Genomic DNA, 21,286 nt, shown 5'->3' with positions numbered 1-21,286 from the left:
GTCCTCCTCTAAACCATTTTCTTCTACTCTCCCTATACAAAGAAATATTTCAGCCCTTGCAAATAAACCCGATCACTGCTGATGATGAATAATACATAGTGCTACGCCAGACACAGGTCTCATACCCTCAGCCTGTATGCAGCCATACACTGAAGCCTCAAAGGAATGAAGAAAAAGCACAGAAATTCAGGTCACCTCCAAATGTAGGAAACCATTCTATTAGACTCAGACTTTATCGCACATAAACGCCCATGGATTTATTTCAAGAATTTAAAACCAGCCCTATTTTGTAGCTCCTCCTGATGTATTTCTTTTTAAATAGGGTAAATCTACAACAGAAAAATTAAACCAAACAAACCCAGGACCGTTATCGAAGCTCACGGAGTCATGACAATCTGCAGACATCAAATATCGCAAGAAAAAAGCCCCGTATCATGGCGCAGTCCAGGAGAAGGGAATTATCAGCACTTATTTGTTCAGTGTTTCAGTCAGCCAGAACCTGCCTATTCTTTAACCACACTGATACCACCTTCCTGGCAAGGCACAGTGCCAAGTACTACATGCTCTGCACACACACACAGAGTAATTGCACAGTTCAAGCAAAGGTGGTTGGAATGGCTTTGAGTACCCATGCCAAGGGGCACCCAGTCTTCCTTTTGCTGCATCTAGTGAGAGCAGGAAACCTGACTCTAACCCTTTGCCTTGCGACTGCTGCACGGACGATGTTATAGAGTGAAGGTTGTGCACACCTCCTCTGCCCAGCACTCCAAGACACACACAAACCAAACCCTTTTTTCCTTACCTTTACTGCACTTTTCCCTCCCTTTACGTCCGCACTGATGTGATGAGGTAGGTTTACATAGCTACGCTAGCTTCAACTACCAATAAAAGCAGCAATAACATAAGAAGTAGTAGTGGCAGACTTAAAACGTGGGCTGTAAAACTCCAGGAGGCAGTTTTGGATGCAAACAGTTTGCTGTCACATCTTCCATGCAATCAGCACCTGGGCCAGCTGGACTACAACCGTGTGCACCACACCATCCATACTCAGAACAGGTTAGCTCCCCTTTGCCACCCCCCCTTCACACATTTCACTGAACTTGTGAACAAAATATAGGGGAGATGAAAAAAGCTGCCTTCCTGCTTTGCCAAGAAAGGCCAAAAGGTGCATCCCGAGCGGCTGAGGCGAGCTTGTCTCACCTCTTTCTCCCTGTTGAGCAGCACCAGCTGGCTGTCGGTCAGGATGCAGTATTTCCTCTCCCATGTTGTCGTTTCAGTGTAGGGGGACTGGCCACAGGACAATCTGTGTGTAGGTGGTCCTTTCACATCTGCGAACAGAGAACCGCAATGCCGGAATCGTTAGCATGTGTCACCAACCACCTTCTCTGCTTCTTGTGGTTCTGCAGCTAGATGCAAACCAAAGCTGCAATTAGTGCCTGTTCCAGCAGACAGAGAGACAAAATGCTAATCCTGGGAGGCACCCATGTGGAACGCTGCGTAATGTACACTATGAATGCTTATTTATCTATAGCATGACTTACAGAAATAGCAGTACCCAAGATGAATATAAATGTCTTTGCTGAAGACTGAAATATACTCAAAAGAGCATGAGCCCTCATGCAAAATTCATCTTTCCCCCCAACTCCCTTCTCAAAAACATGGTTAAAAGGGGTTGAGTCTTGAACGCACCCTAAATCTTAATCAAATAAAATATTTGGGACTGAGCATAGAAAGACATAAGAAGGAAGGTGCAGATCAAGGAAGGCAAGGGAAAATTCAGAGGAGCAGGCATTGCTAGTGCCTTTTGGTAAGGAAGCTACTTATCTAAATTGCAACAGACAGAAGTTTCCCAGCATTTTCATTTAGTCACAACCACCACAGTGACAAAAATTCAAACAAAAAAGCCCCAAACACCACCCCCCCAACAAATAAACCAAAAGAAAAAAGCCCAAAACAAACAAACAAACCCAAATCAAACCAAAATCAAGCTTGTTTGGCTCCCAGTGCTCATCTTTTCAAATTTATTTTAAAATCCATTTCCTTTAAGTTTCTCAGGCTCGCACCACATCGTGCCTCTCCCAGCTAAGAAGTTTCCCCCAAGGCTGGGGAAGGGAAGCACGCCAACAAGCATGGCAGGTGGACAGACTTTGCTGCCCAGCAGCCAAGCTCAAAAGCAGAGGAAGCTATGCAGCAAAAAGGTACACTGTCAGTGCCCCGAGAACACTGGATGTAAAGAGAGCTGCTCTAGGAATTCACATGTACGCAGCCAACTTGTAAAAACCTCTTTACAGGAGACAGAAATGCTGTATAGAAGAAGAGATGTATGCAATGGAACTATGGGGGCCATCATTTATACAAAGTCAGAAAAGAGTTTCGAGTCATCTAATGTTGTGAGATCTGGTTCTGGTTGGTTTGTAATCAGAGAATCACAAACTGGTCTGGGTTGGAAGGGACCTCAAGGATCACAGACTTCCTGCCCCCCCTGCCACAGGTAGGACCACCAACCTCCAGGCCTGATCCACACAGGGTTGCCCAGGGCCTCAGACAACCTGGCTTGAACACCCCAGGGATGGGGCATCTACCAGCTCTCTGGGCAGCCAGTTCCAGCCCCTCACCACTCTCTCTGTAAAGAACTTCCCCCTAATATCTCATCTAACCCTTCCCTCCTTTAGCTTCACTCCATCCCCCTTGTCCTGCCAGTATATACCCTTCAAAAAAGCTGATTCCCTCCTGTTTCTCTGCTTCCTTCAGGTACTGGAAGGCTGCAGTCCCCCCCCAGCCTTCTCTTCTCCAGGCTGAACAAGCCCAGCTCCCTCAGCCTCTCTTCGTAGTGGGTTTTATACAACTTTACCTGCACTGATCTAAAGAACAGCCACTTTCAAATGCACATGCTGTAGATGCTAGAATCATAGAATCATAGAATCACAGGGGTTGGAAGGGACCTCGAGAGATCATCGGGTCCAACCCCCTGCCAAAGCAGCTTCCCAGCTCATATTGCACAGGTCGGCGTCCAGATGGGGCTGGAATATCTCCAGAGAAGGAGACTCCACACCCCCTGGGCAGCCTGTCCCAGGGCTCCCTCAGCCTCACTGTGTAAAAGTTCTTTTGCATGTTGGTGTGGAACTTCCTGTGCTCCAACTTGCAGCCACTGCCCCTTGTCCTGTCTCCACAGACACTGAAAAGGGGCTGGCCATTTCCCCCTGCATCCCATACTTAAGATATTTATAAACATTAATAAGGTCCCCCCTTAGTCTTCTCTTCTCAAGGCTGAACAGTCCCAGCTCACTCAGCCTCTCCTCATAGGGGAGATGCTCCAGGCCCCTCTAAATCTTTGCAGCCCTTCTCTGGACTCTCTCCAGGAGATCCCTGTCCTTTTTATACCAGGGAGCCCAGAACTGGACGCAACACTCCAGGTGGGGCCTGACCAGGGCAGAGTAGAGAAGTCCTTGGACAACTTCTAAGGAGTCTAAAACAGACACTGCGATAATTAAGGGCTTGCCGAGTAGGTGTCCAGGCTCTCCTCCAGCTATTTCATTAGGCAAAACTAAGCACAGATACTTCTTGTAGCTACTACCGAGCTTCCCCACTAGAGGTCAGCGAATCCTCAGACACCACCAAGGAAGGGTGCAAGCCCAAATGCAACTATTCAACGTTGAGTAAGGAACTGACTTTGCTCCTTGCAGATCCTATGCATGCCAAATCCCACCCACTGATTAGAAGAGCTGCAACATCTTCATGCTCTTTCCGACCCCCCCATACACAACAGCAACTTGGTCTCCGCACCGAAAGGAATGTGTGGACTTCTAAAGCCGGAGAATTAACTTGGAAACTGGCTTGTGGTACCTAGTTCCATCCCCCACTGCAGTAGGGGTTCTGTGATAGATTGGAAGAATGCTCAAAACACACGAACTGAACAAGACGACTGCTCTGAATAACAGTGAGGTGCACCTTTGCTCCCTTAATTCCAGTAGAGAGAATTCAAGAAAGAAATTGAGATTCCCAACCAGGCTCCACGCTGTTACCTCTCCTCATAACGCTTGGTTTCCAATAGTGACATGCAACACTACGTCAAAATTGCCCAAAACTCTACCTGGGAATAGGCATAGGGGAAACCACCACAATCTCTGTGAAGCAGAAGGGCATTTGTGCAAACTCCTGGAGCACGACAGACTCTCATGTAACTGTCCATCTTACAGACAAACCCTCCAGGTAGGTTTTTGAAACAACTTTGACTCAGATTTATCACGGTGTCCAACCAAAAACCTAACCAGAAACAAAACAAAACCACTGATGTCCCTGTTTAGACCTTAGCTTCCCATACAGGAGCAAACAAACCCTATGTGAGACAGACCTACCAGCATCAGGCTGGCAGAGGGGAGATGAGCGAGAAGGATGAAGCCGTGGGCTCCAAGCACGAGTGTGCAAGAGCAGTGTGAAGACCAGAGCTCTGGGGTTCTAGTATCTTGGCTAATGAAAGCACACGATAAATCACCAAAGGGGGGAAAAAGGATGAAGGCATGCTGCATCATGTGCATGTGGGTGGGCTAGCAGTGAGAGTCCCTCCAGCTGCTATGCTGAGTGATACCCGAGTAAACTGTATTTTAAACTGCTGGTAAGACCTTCTCATGGCAAAAGAAAACCCTTCAGGACCGTTAACTCCAATGTAGGATCTACAGTCACGACTTGCTCAGCCTCAAAAGACTTTGGCATTATAATTTCTCCTAACTACAGGCCTTGGCAGGACACCTCCCAACTGATCTATGGGCTGCACAAAGGGATTAAAGAACAGAACGATTTCTTTCACTGCAATAACAACTCTGGGACTTCACTGAGTCATCAGATGCTGCAGGCCAGCCGTGGCTCTGCCGGCAAGTGGGCTGGCTACGTCAGAGCAGCTTTCCACAGGCTGCTGGCAGAGTAACATGCCATCCCGGGATCTGGAGCTGTCAGTCACCACTAGCAAACACCCCAGCATTAATAGTCTATGTTTGTACTGGGATCCCTCTGGGCACATGTCGGGACGTAGCACCATCACCGCTGCAGGCTGACCAAGCACTCCCTTCAACAAAGACGAACGGTCGCAAGCTGCTTTTCCCATAACTCCAGCACTCCTCTCCCCCAGGGTGATGCAGTGAGCCCATCTTGCAAACTAGATGGATACAAAAACCACTTGTGCTGCAACAGAAGTCGCAGCATAGCTTTGGCACGTTTGTCCATATTTACATTATCTCTCAGCTAGCCCTCCTGCATGGCTGACCTCTTCGGGGCCTCTTGCAACAGCTGTAACTTCAAAACTTAGGCTGAGGTATGTTACCAGTTTAAAATGAAGACTCTTTGGGACTTTACACAGTATCACATATACACTTGGACGCTTCATAAACCCTGTTCTGCTTTTCAGTTCTCTTGATCTTTCGTTTTCATTTTACGTTCTTGGCTCCAGCTTTTCACAAGAACGTATTAAAACCCACCGACCACTTCCACTGAAGCCCCGTAAAACTGATCTACCACCATTGTTCCAATCGCTATGGAAGTGAATGGCAGAAGTCCACGTGGACCACTTACGTTTTTGGGAAAGACTGAAAGTCAAGGCTGTCCTTTCCAGTTTGGGGCTGCTAACTGTATCCTGGGGTGCATCCAGCCCAGCATGGCCAACTGGTCCAGGGAGGGATTGTCTGGCTCTGCACTACACTGGGATGGCCTCACCTTGAGTCCCGGGGGCTGTTTTGGGTGTCACAGTATAAGAGGGACACAAAACTATTGGGGAGTGTCCAGAGGAGGGCAAAGAGGATGGGGAAGGATCTGGGGAGGAAGACTTACGAGGAGAGGCTGAAGTGCTTGGGGTTGTTCAGCCTGAAAAAGAGGAGGCTGAGGGGAGACCTCATTGCGGTCTGTTGCTTACTGATGAGGGGGAGCACAGTGGCAGGTGCTGATCTCCTCTCTTTGGGAATCAGGGATAGAACCCAAGGGAACAGCGTGAAGCTGTGCCAGGGGAGGTTTAGGCTGAGTGTCAGCAATAAGTTCTGTACTGAGAGGGAAGGGGTCACAGCACTGAGCTGGGCTGAGGGCAAGAAGCATCTGGACAACGCGCTCAGTGCCATGCTCTGACTTGGCTGGGCCTGTGTGGAGCCAGGAGCTGGATTTGATGGTTCTTAGGAGACCATCTCCAACTCAGGAGATTCTGTGATTCTGTGCTATCTCTCACAGCTTATACAGGAAGGCTTGTGCTTTGGGTGGTTGCTCACTGATAAATGCCATTTCAGACAGGATCTGAGAGGAGGGATCGGGGGGTGCATCTGAAAGCTCTAAGTTTGCAGATGTTATGCGTGGAATGGGCTCATGCACACCTAAATATGCAAGTTCTGGTGACAGAAGATTTCTTTCTCTGGTCTGATGCAACCCTTTCCATTCTACATAGTTACAAAGAGGCATTGAAGCAAGCAGATCAGTTAGTCTGCACACAGGATTAAAGGTCATGCCTTCTGCGCCTTCAAATGCTAATACCAGTTAAGTAACAGCTTGGAAAAAATCCTTCTTCATACATCCTCCCCTGCTGAACTGAGAGGTGCATCCCTGTCCGCATACCGCATCCGACAGACAGCACTGAGGATTTGGGAACTGCCTTGTTTTTCCTCAGGGTTCTGAAATGCAATTAGTTGCATTATAAATATCCACAAAGCTCCCTTTCTCTTAGTCAAATGAGAAGTTGCACCTTCGTATTCTTAAGTACTGAGCTTATAAAAAAAAAAAAAAAGGGGGGGAAGGGGGAGAAAAGAGAGTGGTTATGCCCTAACCACATGACAACATAAGTGTTGACTGGCATAGGGCGAGGGAACAAGGAAAGCAGCACCCAAAAAGGGTAAGACATTTTATGAAACCTGTTGGTAGTTTAGTAGTATTTTGGGAGTAGTACCAGTGGTATCAGATGGGAATGGTTCTAAACCTTCCGTTGCTAGCGCGGAACAATTCCTTTCCTCCAATTCCAAACAAATTGCCAAGTGGAGAACACTTTTCAGAAGGGCGGCAATGGGCAGAGCAAGAGAATTCTTTCCAAGAGACGACAAGCACCCTGCTGTCATCTAGTCCCTCAGAACAAGGGCATCTCCTCTCATTTCCCGAACTGGTGAAAAGTGCAGAATTAGCAGAAATCAGGCCAACAAAGCTACATTCAAGGTAAATTCACGCCTTTGGTCTCTTTGCCAAAAACTCTCTCTCCCTAGCATCAAGAAAAACACAAAATTAGAGCTCCATCCCAGCGACGACAACAGCACCCCCGGCATATGTCAGAGCTCCTTTCTTTGAACCACACTCTTTCAACTTTGGTGAAATCAAGGCCTTACTGAAGTACCTGCCAAACTTTCGTCAGCTTTATTAGGGTCCGTATTCTGTTCCTAGTATTTCCAATAAGGAGCTGCCAAACAGCTGAGTAACCAATTTTGTGGCCAGGTTTGTATGCAGGGAGGAGCTTTTCTTCTTCCCCTCGAAGAGAGATTAGTAGGAGCCCTAACACCTTCTGACAACAGGTCTACTTGCCCAACACCAGTGTTTTCACAGTGTTTTGTGTATTTACCATGGAGATGGGACTCAGAGAACTTTAGGTAAATGCTGTCATCTGAGAGCTTGTCAGTACCCCAACCTACCTAGCTATGCACACAGTCCAGTTCCAATAATCATCAGTTTGGACCTTTATTGAGCAGTTGAACAGAAGCTGAAACTTCAAGCCTTTACTATTAATGTGAAGCTTCAAAGACAAATAGCAGTTAAAAGTCCTTCACATAACTTGCACCATCCCTAAAGGCTGAGGAAGCTCATGATTTCAAGGGAAAGGTATGGCAGAAGGGGAAATGCGCTGCGTCTCCACATGTTTCACCCCTTAAACCTGCATTCTGTAGTAAGGCAGGATTTCCGCAGAAGTAGTCACAAACGTGAGTGAAAATAAAAAGCAATAGCAGAGTTACACTACACACAGCTGTGTGTATATGCAGCTATTGCAGACAGCTGTGCAATGTCCAGATGAAAATCTGCAGGATCTGGATTTAAAACAGAAGAAAATTCAAGCGCGCCTGCCCCAAGAGCGGGCGCAGGAGCGACCTTGGCTCGCCGGAAGAGCAACGATCTCTCAACATTTACAAGGAGCAGATAACAACAGGGGTCAGTTACTGAGGACCTGCTAGGAAAAGCACAACCAAGACAACTTCCACTTTCTCTCACGCTGAGATAGATACATATATCTTGTTTCCATTTCTTATTTCTCGAACCAACTCTCAGCCATATGCAATGGGTTCTGATCCAAGCAGGACTACAGACAGGCAACTGCTCCAAGAAAGCCTACAACAATGCCCAAATTTACTGGGGAGAAAGAGTTTGTCCACATTTGTACGGACAAGCACCGCCATGCCGCAACATGCAATGCTCACCACTAACTGTATAACCGGGTAAGGAGAATTCGGCACGTACCGCATGCGGTGTCATGGAGGCTCACGTGCTTCAGAGCAAACACAACACTCTTAGGGACGATTAATGCTTCTCACTTAGAGACACAACTATAGGCTTTTTAGGAAGGGTCTTGTAACTGCTATTGGGAGATTCAGCATTGCTCTCCTGCCCTTCTAAATCACTGAGTGGCACGGCTCCATTTCAGTTAAGAGGACCCTACACTTTTGTGGTCAGGAACAGATCCCCTGGGGTGAAGCACGTGTTATTTTAAGTGTGGAAAGCACGAGCGGATCCACTGGGATGACAGGCATCCTATTTATGTAGGATGTTATTACAGAGGTAAGTATCTAGTGTAAATTCTTACTGTTATATTTAATAGCTGCACTCAACAAACTTCATGACACGTGGACTAGCCCTCAATTCAGCTGAATCCAGTTGCTCTCCTCTGGCAGCTGCATGCGATGACAACCGAATTCTTGTATGGAAACCTCGTATTGTAGATAGGAGGTAAAGAAAGCTCAGTCAAATCATTGCACTTCAGGGATCTCAAAAGCTCTCACACCAACTGGTTGCACCCAAAACACCACCTGGAAAATCCATTCTGCTGAGAATGGCACCATAAAAGGTTTAAGTAGGTGAAAATCATATTTTAGAAGCTGGCAAGAGCCAGGGCCAGCGCCATCATTTTCTCCGATTCCAACACATTTGGCACCGCAACACGAATTCGTCACAAGACCTTTAATTTTTCTACCGTAGGCCAATCTTGCCAATCTAACCTTTTAACTTTCCACTACTCTCTTACTGAGTGGCAGTGATCAGGCACAGCCAAAGAATCCTGGTTTCTGTTATCCCGGTAGAGAACCTCCTAAGCCACAGAGAGACTCTCACACAAACGTTCCATCGGGTGCAGTTTTCATGATGGGCACCCACAGAGAAATACCCTGGCGGTAACTTTTAGACTTACTGTGTGTGCTTCCATGTCCCCACCATCAGTATGCCAACCCTGGGTGAAGGAATCCCTAAAGTTAGAGATGAGAAGGCTGAAGGTACCTGCTGCTCACCACATATGGATAAGCTTTTGAGGGTTTTCTCCCTTCCCCTGAATGAGGACTGTGCGTGTCTTCTGCAAACAGATAAGGGCTCAGCTTTTTTTCCACCAGTTGCTGGCAAGCTTTGATGACATCTGTGACGAGGCGGGAGAAGAGTCACCTTTCTGCTGTGAATTTCTCACCTGCAGCAGTCTCACCTCACCACAGAGAAAGCAAGACTAACCTTTAAAGTTGGAAGCGTGGCCATCAACGTTCTGTCCACAAGGCTGGAGCTCCCAGCCAGACTGACTCCTTAATTTCCTACAGATCATCTGCATTAAACCCATGGGGAGCAATGCATGTGGGTAAGCCATGAGATGAGTGAATACCTGATAGCAGCCAAGTGCTCTCTCCTCCAAACCAGCAGGAGACAACATACAGGATGCTACTGCTCAATGAACCTGGCATCTCCCAGAAGGATGAGCTCTTGCTGCCTCTCCTCTGCGCCGCTGACATCATTCTCACCCCTTCATTCCTTCCTTAGGAGAAATCTCTTGACTTGCTCATACAAGAGAAGGGCGGCAGCGAGCAAGGTGCAGCTGGCTTACTCCCCCAGCTGGTCTCCTGGACAGTTCTGCCAATTCAATCTGGTCCCGAGTCAGTACATCTGCCCTACACTCATGACGTCACCACTTCGCCTATCAAGAACTCTGCAGTTTTCACACCAAGGCTGAGACTGTGGTAGACATCAGCCAAGACTCCCCCAACTCCTCACTTCCCCAGAACACATGTAATTCAAGAGCCCCAAACCTTTTGCGAGATCTGTGCTTTACCACCCTCGGCCCCCTGATATTTGCTAAAAGGGGTCAGTGCTTGGTGGCACCCAAGCCCTGTGCAGAAGTTTGGGAGTGCAAATTCAGTTAGGCCACAACTGTGTGAGCAGTTCCACTGAGATTTTCTTTTCAAAAGGGTGAATCATGGAATCGTTCCAAAAAAAGAAACCGCAAGCCTTAAAATCTTACGAGGAGTTTTGTGAGCAAGACGCTCAGTGTGCCAGAAGTCTCGAGGTTTCTTGCAATGTCCTAAAAAACAACAGCCAAGGAGCAGAAAAATTAAGCTAAAGCTAAAATTGGCCTGGCAGGGTAACTCTGATTAGAAAGAAGAAAGTCGCAGCAGCTTGCTGTCACTGTTCAGCTTCTTTGAGCAAAAGGTGTGGGAGCTCTTAATAGCATTTTAAAGCTGCCAATTAGCTTGAACACTGCTGAGCTCCCCTAAGCTTCTTACGTGCGGCACAGCTGACCGCTAACCTTACAGAGGGTAATTGATCCTCGCTCCCCTCAGCTGTGCCTCTCTCCCCATCCCTGTTACCATGGTCTGCACCCAGCCACGTTCCTGAGAGATGGTGTGAAAGGTGCATCTGTCGGGAGACGTCGGCACCTTCTCGAGTGGATCGTCGCCAGCAGCTTCAGATCTGCGCGTATCACAGCTCAGCGAGGGGAACCCAAAAACGCGCCGCAATCAAGGTGGGGGACCTGACAGAACACGCAGGTGCGCTGCACGCCCAGCCCGGCCTCCCGTGCGCGCCCACAGACAAGCGGCTCATTGTGCAGCCTTGTAACTCTCATGACATCACCAGAACAGAAGCTGCTATGGGTGTAAAAACCAGTTTGGTTCCCAGGATACCTAGGATTTCAAAGAACCCGCAGCTGCTCGAAGCCAGCGCTGTGACTGTTCCTAGAGCACGAACCAGGTTTTCCCCCCTTCTGATTCAGTGCTGCTTCCCGGCCCAGGACCACTCATCTTTGCTCCTGAATATTAAGCTCTCCCATCCCCCCCCTCCACCATTCCCTCCAGTTAAATTCCCACTTGGCCTACAGAACGCTTTGGAATCTCAAAACAGAAATGGTTATTACAGACCTGTAGAGAGGATTATAAAAGATTACATGTCCCTATTACATAGCTGCCAAGTTCTGAGAAGATTCTCAAGTGACACTTCTCCCCAAAGTGAGAAGAGGCTTTCATGAGAGGTTTAGGAAGTAGAAAATGGAGAGTAGCAGGAAAGTTAATTATTCTTGGGAGGAAAAAAATAAATCTGCAGGTTTTTTCTCCTAAGTTATGCACAGTCCTTTTCTTAGCCAGCTCTGTAACCTTCTCCCTGTTCTTTTCTCTGTAATGCTTGCTCTCACCAACCTCTAATCTCCATCCTCCAGCTTCTACAGCACCCAGCATCCAGACCGGGCTGTTCCCTCTAAATTCTGTATTCTTTGCAGCAGTGCAGGAAAAGAATAAAGGAAAAAGCATCCTGAACTTAAAAAGGACCTTGGTCCAAGGCAGCTGTGAAAAACAAACAAACAAAATCCAGAAAAAAAAAATAAACAAACCCATGCAAGACAACCAACAATTTAAAAGCAAAGTCTACTCAGTTCCTGCACATTTTTTGGGTACACAAAAACGTACCAGTTTGCTTGAGGTCAAAGCTAAGCATACGTGTACCACAGCCACTGCATGGACCTTGGCCAAAGCACCGCTACCAAAGGTTTTGCCCCTGCCCCAGACAGTTTTACCCAGCTGCCATTCATCTGTCACACACCCTTTTGAAGAGAGCAAGACCCTTTTGCCTTCTTCTGCCAAGGAGGGAGGTATGGGGTGAGTGAAGGTAAAGCAGCTTTTCTGCAGAGACAGGAACAAGCTACAGGAACAGACAAGGTGATGAGATAGTGACCACAACATGTTCAAGATGAACAACTGAAAAGCAAACACTCAACCTCTCGCAGTCAGTTTAAATTACACCATGCAGGCTGCTTCTGTTAGAGGCTTTCATCTTTGGCATTCCCTCAAGAGAACGGATATATTCCTTTTCAATGGCAGGAGTGAGGAATTCCCCCTTCCCTTCAACCTACCTCTAAACAAAGCCACAGCCTTCTGTGGTCACAAAAGGTAACCCTCCCTGTCCGTGGTGGTTTTCACAGTGAGACCAAATACAGGAAAAATAGGGACTGATTAAAAAATAAATCCCAAAGCACTCTCCTTACACCCTCCCATACCTCAGAGTTTTAATTGCCCAGTCACCCCACACAGCCTGCTGCTATCACACTCGCCCAGCTACTGTCAACACCTGGATTGTTCTTGAAGCCTGAGGGTATACATGAGTAATCAGGGGTGCATCTTTGGGTTTGGGGTTTCTTTGCCTCAGCAGGCTTCTGGAAACAGAGAAAAGAGGAGCTGTGACCACTGCTGATGCCTCAGACAGCCAAGTTTATTTCCCTTGTTGAAGCGAGAGTTCACAGGACATGAAAATCTACTCTACAGCAACGTGCATTTTTTTGGTGTGTTATCAGATCAGTCAGGCACAGAGGCTAAACTTAGCTTTCTTATTTTAACCGCTTAAAACAAACAACTTTTTAAGGGACCACCTCAAGGGATTCAAGTGTAATGCAAAAGAAGCCTTCCAGTAGTCCTCATGCTATTTAAAAAGACCCACCATGCTTCCTTCTGGCATCTACAAAATGTTTTCAGAAAAACCCAGAACCAGCTAAATAATCTGAATGCCACATTTAATCCAGTACAGCGAGGTAATAACCCATGATACCTCTTTTAACAGCTCTACCCTTTAACCTTTAGTTAAGGGCTGTATGATGTTAGCTTCCCTTTGTAATTTAACCCAGCTACTGTACGTGGTTTCAGGGAGGGAAAGCTGGCTTCAGGAGCACAAAACCCCACTTTGGTTAAGCTTAAGGAGGTGACCACCAATTTGGCCAAGGCAGCACACTGAGTTGGCGGATCAGATGAAGGAACCTTCCGACTCAGCGCGCCGGGGTCTCCTTATTGCCAGGTGATTTGCAAACTGAAGCTCAATTCTGTTCTGGAATTTCAGAATGCAGCGGGTGATTCCTTTCCTCTTGCCTACTCTGTGTGATGTTGAAGGGAAACAACTGTGAAAGAAAGAGGCAACATGGGAAGAAATAACAGGGCAGAGAAATTGCAAGTGTTGAGCAGGAGAAATTCATTCTTGCAGGCCAGCTCGGTTTGGACATCTTAGCCCTGCCAAGATCAAGGCTCCTGGGGTGCCACCAAAACAGGTGGAGCAAGTTTACTGTGCTTTTGGCAAACCTAAATCAGCATGATTAATGTACCCTTTGATGATGGTCTAGCTAATTAAAAGGATCTGGAGCTAGGGTGCAGTATTTCAGATGTTCTTCAACTGGGTTTTCCCTCCACTTAAGGCATTTCCTCTCTCTGGTACACTAGGCTATGCAGAATAAAGGCAAGCCCACATTCTCATCCCAAATGTCCTCCACCCTAGAGCCCACGCCTACTTAGTTTTCCCTCCCTACTCCTGCTACGTTCCCCCAAACCTGCAAATTATAAAGTTTGTGAGGATGAAACCTTTTGCTACTCGCTACGTGGGGTTTTCATCTGATTTATCTGATGCTTCGCGGAAATGCCACAAACCTCCTGTGCTTTAACATGCTCTTGTTCCCAAATGTTTTCCCTGCCATATGCTTTACTAACATCACAAAGCCCCCACATCCCCCAAGCCTCCTTCTATCAGGAGGGCAAAGCCAGAGGTGCTCATCTCCAAAATCCAAAGTGGAGAACAAGTGAACCCAATTAAGGATAAACAACTGGTGGAAAGAAAACATCAATGCTGAAGAGAAACATGTAAGTCACAACCTTGCAGAACCAGGCCCAATAACATCCAAGGAGCAGTGAAGTTTGTAACATTAAATCCAACTGGACCGAGGTGGGAGGGGAAAGGGAGAGGGGAATTTTTCAATAAATATAATAAGTTTCATCCAGTTTGCAGAGAGTTGCTTTGCACTACTGTTTTATGGGGTCATCCCCGCCCTCCAGTAGGAATAATCAACTCATACAAGTGATTTTCTGAGTTACTGATGAAATTAATTTGACTCCTGTTGGGAAACAATTTACAGGGGCAGCACGGGTTTTCATCACTAATTAATTTATTTTTAAATCAAAAAATACCAAGAATTCTGTTTGCTGCCAGAAGATGGGTGGAGAAGGTAAGAAAAGTTCACATACCCAAGAGACTATTAACTAGAACCAACTTGGACAATACATTTGAGAAGCATTTCCTTCCAGCTACTGTAGATAGCTGTCCTTAGCATGCCTTTACTTAAGCAGCCAATTTTCCACCACTGAGTACAATGAGATTTCAAAACACACAAGAAATCAGAGCATAAACAGACACAAACATCCACTTAGTGACATAACAAAAGAAAATACAGGGCAAAAATACTCGAGCTTCTCTATTTTCTGCCCATTATAAAATATCTTGGCATTTTTAACATCCCCCGCTTCACCTCCTCCCTGGCTTTTTTAAGTGGCAGCGCTATCATAAAACACCCTGCTTAGCTGTCTTTGCAGGGGTGTTCTTGAACAAAAAAACTGTTTCTGGGGGTTGTGGAATAAATCCCACTTGATATTATCACACAGGGAATCAAGTCTCAGAGGAGACAAGCAGCAGCGATAAAGCAGGACTGAGGCAGCGGGAGGGAGCGGGGAATCGGGCAGAGCTAGTCCACGCTAGCACTACACAGCAAGAACATTTAAAATACGTATGAAGACCTTTGTCACAGACAGCAGAAATGACAAAGAGATGAGAGGCAGCACCAAAGAGTGAAAGAGTAAGAAAAAACCCTTCCCTTTCATTCAAGGCTTCTAGCACGTTAAAGACAGATGGTGCGGCTTCCACATCCTTAGAGCTGGATGGTACCCTACGCCCCAGCCCCTGACGGATGTCAAACTTATTTCTGTAAATCTCTGGCGATAAAAACCACGCATGGCATCTTGTTCATTTCCTCCTGACTCTTTGGTTTGCCAAAAACTTTAAGCTCTGCTTTCCTTGCTGCATCTACAGTCCAGTACTATTTGTTCTGCTCTCAGTGACTAATGATGATCACGCGCATCCCTTGTCTTTGTAAAAGCCCCTGTTAAGAGCAGGATGAGAACCAACAATACTATCTGGGTACATGGGACCTGTTTTGCTAGCCCTGAAGCCATCCGACACAATGATGAAAAGAGAGTGGGGAAAAAAAAAACCAACCCACCTCTATTTCTCCTTTCGCTAGCCCTCATGTGATTAAAATCCATTAAAATGCAAACAGGCTTGAATTTTATTTTATCCATCAGTGACCACACTTCACTGTCCCTGGGCTATGACTGTCTCTTTGTGAATTCCCTGCACATAAGAGGAGTCAAGCTCCAGGTTTAGGAGCAATCAATCTAGTAAACCTTGAAAAATATCTATGTGCTTATATATTGCATAATGATTTCCATTTTTCACATTGATTTACATTGATCACTGAAAAGTACATTCAGCTTCATGTTTGCTCATCTCTGAATAAACAAAGCGTAGGCTGTTGGGTATTCTAAGACAAATGAGACATTACAGATGTAGACAAAACCTATCATCACCCTGAAAGCATTTCTCTTTGAAATTATATAGCCATGCAGAAGTTATTCAGAGCAGAGATTGCTCTATGTGGTTTCAATTCAGCTGGGGCCGGTTGGGGGCAGGGAGGGAGTCTGATGAGGCTTTTTTCCCCCTCCACATACCTGACAGTTCAGAAACACATGACTTGCTGAGGACATTTTTCTTCCTCTTGCATTCTGTAGCTTCCGTTTCTTATGATAGGTCTCCTTGGGCTCTTACATCTAAGTACAGCATGCGCCTAGCTAGAGCTTCGCCATTAGAATAAATGTACCTACATCCATTTGAAGATGCGATTCCCCATCAAGCCCAACCATGTAAATCCAATACAACCAGTGCACCAGCTGGCTTCGTACTGCACAGGAGCATTTTCTTCTCATCTGCAAACCCAACCCTGTTCCAGGGAAGCACAAGTCTGGAGTTAGAAATTATAGTTTCCACAGTAACAGCAGGAAGGTGTCAGAAGTCTGGGCACATATGCTGCACAGCGCGGCTCGGCTGCTGTAGAGCCCACATCCACCGCTCTGGAGACGCTACGCATGCACATCATGAATTGGTTTGGTTGCTGTGCAAACACAAATTTCTCAATTAGTACATTTGAGCCATTCGTGCCCTTTCTTGAAGTAACTCAAAACTCCTGCTCTACACATTTAATTCCCTCCAGACAAACCCAGCAGCCCTTCACAATTATCTCCAAGGGCTTTTGCCTCTGTTCAGAGACACTTTGCATTCACAGAAAGCTCGGACAGAAATTCACAATGAAGAAAGAAAGAAAAAAAATACAACAAACCAACCCCCAATTTATTTCCTGGAAAGAATTTCTCCCCTCTAGCATCTATTAGTGGATACCTACAGAGGACCAAAGGCTGTGTCATCATAAGGAGCTCCTCAGGCAGGTTTTGTTGCAACCTGCATTGAGCTCCCTCCGCAAGCTAAAAACCTCCTTGTTAGTGCAACTACAATAGCAGCTTCAGCCATCACGTATCTGTACAGGAAGGGGAAGAAGAATAGTCATTAGCGGTGCTTATGGGCAGCCCTAAAAGCTAGCCCAGCCTGGAAGCAGCACGCAGCAGTGCCTGGGCAGAGATACCTGGTTATGGGCAGCACAGGGCTGCCCGTCTCAGCTTCCCGGCCCCGACCTGTGCTCACCAGCACCCAATGAGCATGTAGGAGGGCACCAGCCTGATTCTGGACACGTACAGGATTTGTCTGTGCAAGACCAAGACAATTTTGCGCCGTCTTTCACTGACCTATGTTGGTTTGCTCCAACAACATGCACTGCTATCCCACTGACTTTCCTGAAGTACCAAGGCGAGTAGCTCAGCCTTGAGATTACATACAGTAAAATATATAAAAAAACCCCTTAACACCTGACTCCACAAAGTCACAAGGGCCTCACCTCCCACCCTGCCAAACTATTTAACACTTCCCTAGGTGCCTCACACTCTCCACAATCTTTTAGATGGAAAGGCTTTCATTGACCCTGGTCTTCTCTGAAGAAGAGACATTCTAAATAAGTCAGATCTTCACATGATGGTTACACACAGGAGTGGGGGTGGGAGGCGCAGTCAGCAATGATGAAAACCGATGTTGAGACAAGTGATTCAGCTCCATTGCAGCAGACTGAGTGATTATCCCTTCCTCTCCTGTACCTTTTCAAAACTTCCTGTTATTTTCAGTATGAGTAAGTCTCAGTATCGTTTAGTACTATGTCAATAAAGGAAAGGACCGTCATTTCAAGACATCACCGGCTTGACCCATGCTCATTTTATCAAGCTACAGGAGGGCTGATAGGAAACCCACCGCTAACCACACTGCAGCCAGAAGCCTGCTGAGCACCAGGTGCTCAGCAACCCCAGCCTGAAAATACCAGCACCTTAAGCATCTTCCTACCTTAACCACATGAGCCTTCATTGCTTAACAAAGCTTGCGGCGGAACTGGTTACTGGCGCTATTTATACAGGACACAGCCAATACACTTGATCAGTAATGTAATAACAGCGTTGCTTGAGTGGAGATGACTGTAGGCAACAGGGAGCTATTCAGAGCTACCTATTTACCATCTCACCCTCGCACGCAGCTCATTTGGCAGCTCTACCTGGAGCTGACAAAGCCGCTTCTCATGTGTGAGCGTGGCTGGAGCTAATAGGAGTGATAAGGGAGATGGGGACACACTGCATGAATTTAAAGCACTGCAGGTCCTTCTCGGTAGCAGTTTATCAAAACTGCCTGTGCCACTAAATGACTGTTAGGGGGAAATTGCTTTTAGAAGTGACTACATTAAAAGGACTTTTGTTTTTTCTATGAAAATGCATTGTAAACTCACAGATGTAAGTAGAAGAAAATCTACAGCAGCTCAGCTGAGGAGGAGTGAGGTGCAGCTCTTAGCCTGACCCTGTGGTCATCATGATGTCAGATTTGACTCAGCAGTAGTCAGAGGAGAATACCTCTGTCCCTATCAAACATGCAAAAGCAGCTAAAATGCCAAGAACCAGAAGGCAAACCTCATCCAAAGGCAAGACATTGCTAAAAGAGCACAAAACTCTGATCCCAAAAGTCCCAAACCCATAGACATCATCACTAGCGATGCGTGCTGACAGCTGACAGACGCACGTGTCTGAGCTGGAAAAGCGTGTTTGCTCGCTACCTCTTCTCACCCATCACTGTCCATCATCTGGCTCCTCTCTGCCTCAGTTTCCAGAAGGTTATGAGGAAGATGCTCCTATGCCAAATGCCCACACTGAAACAACGTATTCCCTACCAGGAATAAGGACGGAGAACGCCTGCTCTCCGACACACAAGCTCTTTGAGGAACAGCAATTTCACCAATTTATTTTTTTTCCACCTTCCCTGCACAAAATATTTTTGAACTGCACTTGAACAAGCGGTCCCCTAACTTGCAAAAAGCTCTCTCTCGCCCACAGAAGACCAGATGTCTAGCTTCAGATTTCCTCATAGCAAGAACAAAACCACTCAGGGGACAGTTGGTTTCAATGTTAACATGTCAAGAGTTTAATGCATTAGCCTGTTGTTTACATCAACAGCTTCCTTTAAACAAGTGAAGTTTTACAGGATTACGAAGTATTTATTTCAGAAGAGTCTAAAGAGTCTCTTGAGTAACTACCACAGAGAAAGTATCACTGCAGAAAGCATAAGGCTAAATGATAATACAAGTTAATTAGCTACAGCAAAAGATCAAGTAACTCTATAGTAAAGCAGTGATATAAGTAAGGACACTGGGATAATCTCGGACGTGTTTGTTTACTTCTAAAATGCCGTTGCTTTGAGTCCTACATCACATGCTGTTAGCATTACAAATCTACCCCATCTATTATTTGGAAAAAACCCAAAGACCTAAAAACCAAATACTTTCCTTTGGGTTTGTTATTTTAAGGAAAAAAGGGTCAGCGTGCCTAGGAAGCGCTCGTTGTGTAAGCATGCAGGCAATCTTCATCTCGCGCCAAGTTCCATTACGGGCAGCATTTGTGGAAATGCAAACCAGGGAGCTTCGCCTGAAGAGAGTTTTACTAAGGCAGAACCTACCCTCCTCTCGCTACAGGCTCCAAACAGACACGTCTGCAAGAGTTACAGTTCCCATTTTGAGTAGCGACCAAGGTTAGCAGGGCCTGAGTCTTCCAGGATAGCTGACCCACTGGGTACATTTCCCCTTTCTGCACACTCCCAACAGCTCTGCCTTGGGTTTATCTTTAAGAAGAACACAGACTTTTGAGAGGATTTTAACAGTTTCTGTCATGCCTCCTAAGCCTAGGCTCGCTTACCCCTCCAGGGAGATGGCAAGGACCAAGCTGCCCTCCTGGGCTGCAGGGTAGGTGCTGACATGCCACAGGTACCACCCCAGGCCATGAGCATCTCCTGCTGCCTTCTCAGGGATCCTGCCCAGTTGGGTGTCCCAGCTGAAGATTCTCTTTCCAGAAACTCAGCAGTTGGAAGGTGAAGCTTTGCCAATGCCTCCAAACCCAGACATCGCTCCTCCTCTGGAAAGCAACTGTTTTCCCTCCTCCAGCCACTTCCTTTCAACCCTTGTTATCAAAGGAAAACCTTCTCCCACCAAAACCCCAGGACTTTACTTCACTGGGAGCCCCTTCCCCTCACCTCCAGGCTCGCCGATCTCCAGCTGCCGCTATGAAAGCTGCATCCCTTCAAACACTATCTCCCTGCAAAGAAAAATACAGGAGACAAGGCGGCTCTAGGACACAATTATCCACTCCTCAGATAATTCCCACACAATGATTTCTCATGATCAAGGTAATCACAGATAATGTTCTCGCATGTGCCAGCTGTCAGCCTCCTCTGCACATGCAGCATTACGTACAACATCCCAACAGTCCCACAGCTGCGGACAGCAAAAAAACAACCCCAACAAAAAGCAACCTAGAACGTGAGACTCTGCCATTCACCGGCTGTGATTTCATGAGTCAGAATATAGCTCTTACAAATTAAGTGTCCTCATTCATCCCACTGAATGGTAATTTTTGGATTCAGACAAAATAGTCTGGGGATTAGAGAAATGAAAATCAACAGTTGGCACAGAAATGAGCACATCTACCTGCTAGGAGACACCATGTGTAATTAAAGCTAGATAAGGGTAATTTTATTGGCCTCAGATATCATAGCTACTTTTTTTTGTGTTGTGTTCATAAATACTCAGCTGAACAGCACCAGTGCATTGCCCGCACTAACATCACACAATGCTTGAGATGAACCAGGAGTGGGTTCCCAACAAAAGGAAGTACTTCGGCGTGCAGGGGGGTGGTGGGGTGTTTAAGTGCTACTTGAAGCTGCCGGATGCCAGAAGTGCTCCCCTGTGCCCCCCGCAACCCCACTGTGAATTTCAATATACCACCTAACACAATATTTACTACCACAAAGCTACACCATGGTTTAGAAAAAGACAGACCCATACTGGATTGCAACCAAAACTATGGTGGTTTTATGTCAGGGCAGGGATTAGGTATAAGTGGCTATCTTGAATCTGTTCTGACAATTAAAGGTGAACGAGTTTTACCATTAAGGCTACACCTTGCAACCAAGCATCAGGGATCGGAGCAGAAGGCTTATAAACTGACATTTGCACAGCACTTCAGTGGACGCATGAATTACAGAGTAAGCTCAGTCATGTGTTAAGTGCCCTAATAAAAACCCCACCAAACATAAACTACTTCAGAGGCAATGAGATTTGGGGGCGGAGGAACCTGAGTCAGTATAAGGACTTCTAAAATGAGAAAGTGGTTTTAAAAACAGGAAAACAGAAAAGCTGCTCCAATGACTAATAAATACTGCATTCCCCTCTCAGACAGGAAGAAAGAGTTCTGTAATTTTGGAATTGCTGGAAGAAACGGAATGTGGGGCT

At 46.4% G+C, this 21,286-nt stretch overlaps 1 protein-coding gene across 1 annotated transcript in view; it reads right to left on the bottom strand.

Annotated features, from left to right (window-relative positions):
- RASAL2 (RAS protein activator like 2) overlaps nucleotides 1-21,286 on the bottom strand; it is a gene marked incomplete at its 5' end in the record, with an annotated part of 187,887 nt that overhangs the window by 97,380 nt on the left and 69,221 nt on the right. The window contains one exon of the mRNA XM_084265933.1: nucleotides 1,201-1,328. Coding sequence (XP_084122059.1) covers nucleotides 1,201-1,328 — 128 coding nt within the window. The remainder of the gene's footprint in view (nucleotides 1-1,200; nucleotides 1,329-21,286) is intronic.

This window comes from Gallinula chloropus, assembly GCF_964237585.1.
Source record: "Gallinula chloropus genome assembly, chromosome: 6".
Lineage (NCBI taxonomy): Eukaryota > Metazoa > Chordata > Aves > Gruiformes > Rallidae > Gallinula > Gallinula chloropus.
The sequence above is the reverse complement of the archived record's forward strand: the minus strand, read 5'-3'. Positions and strand labels throughout refer to the sequence as shown.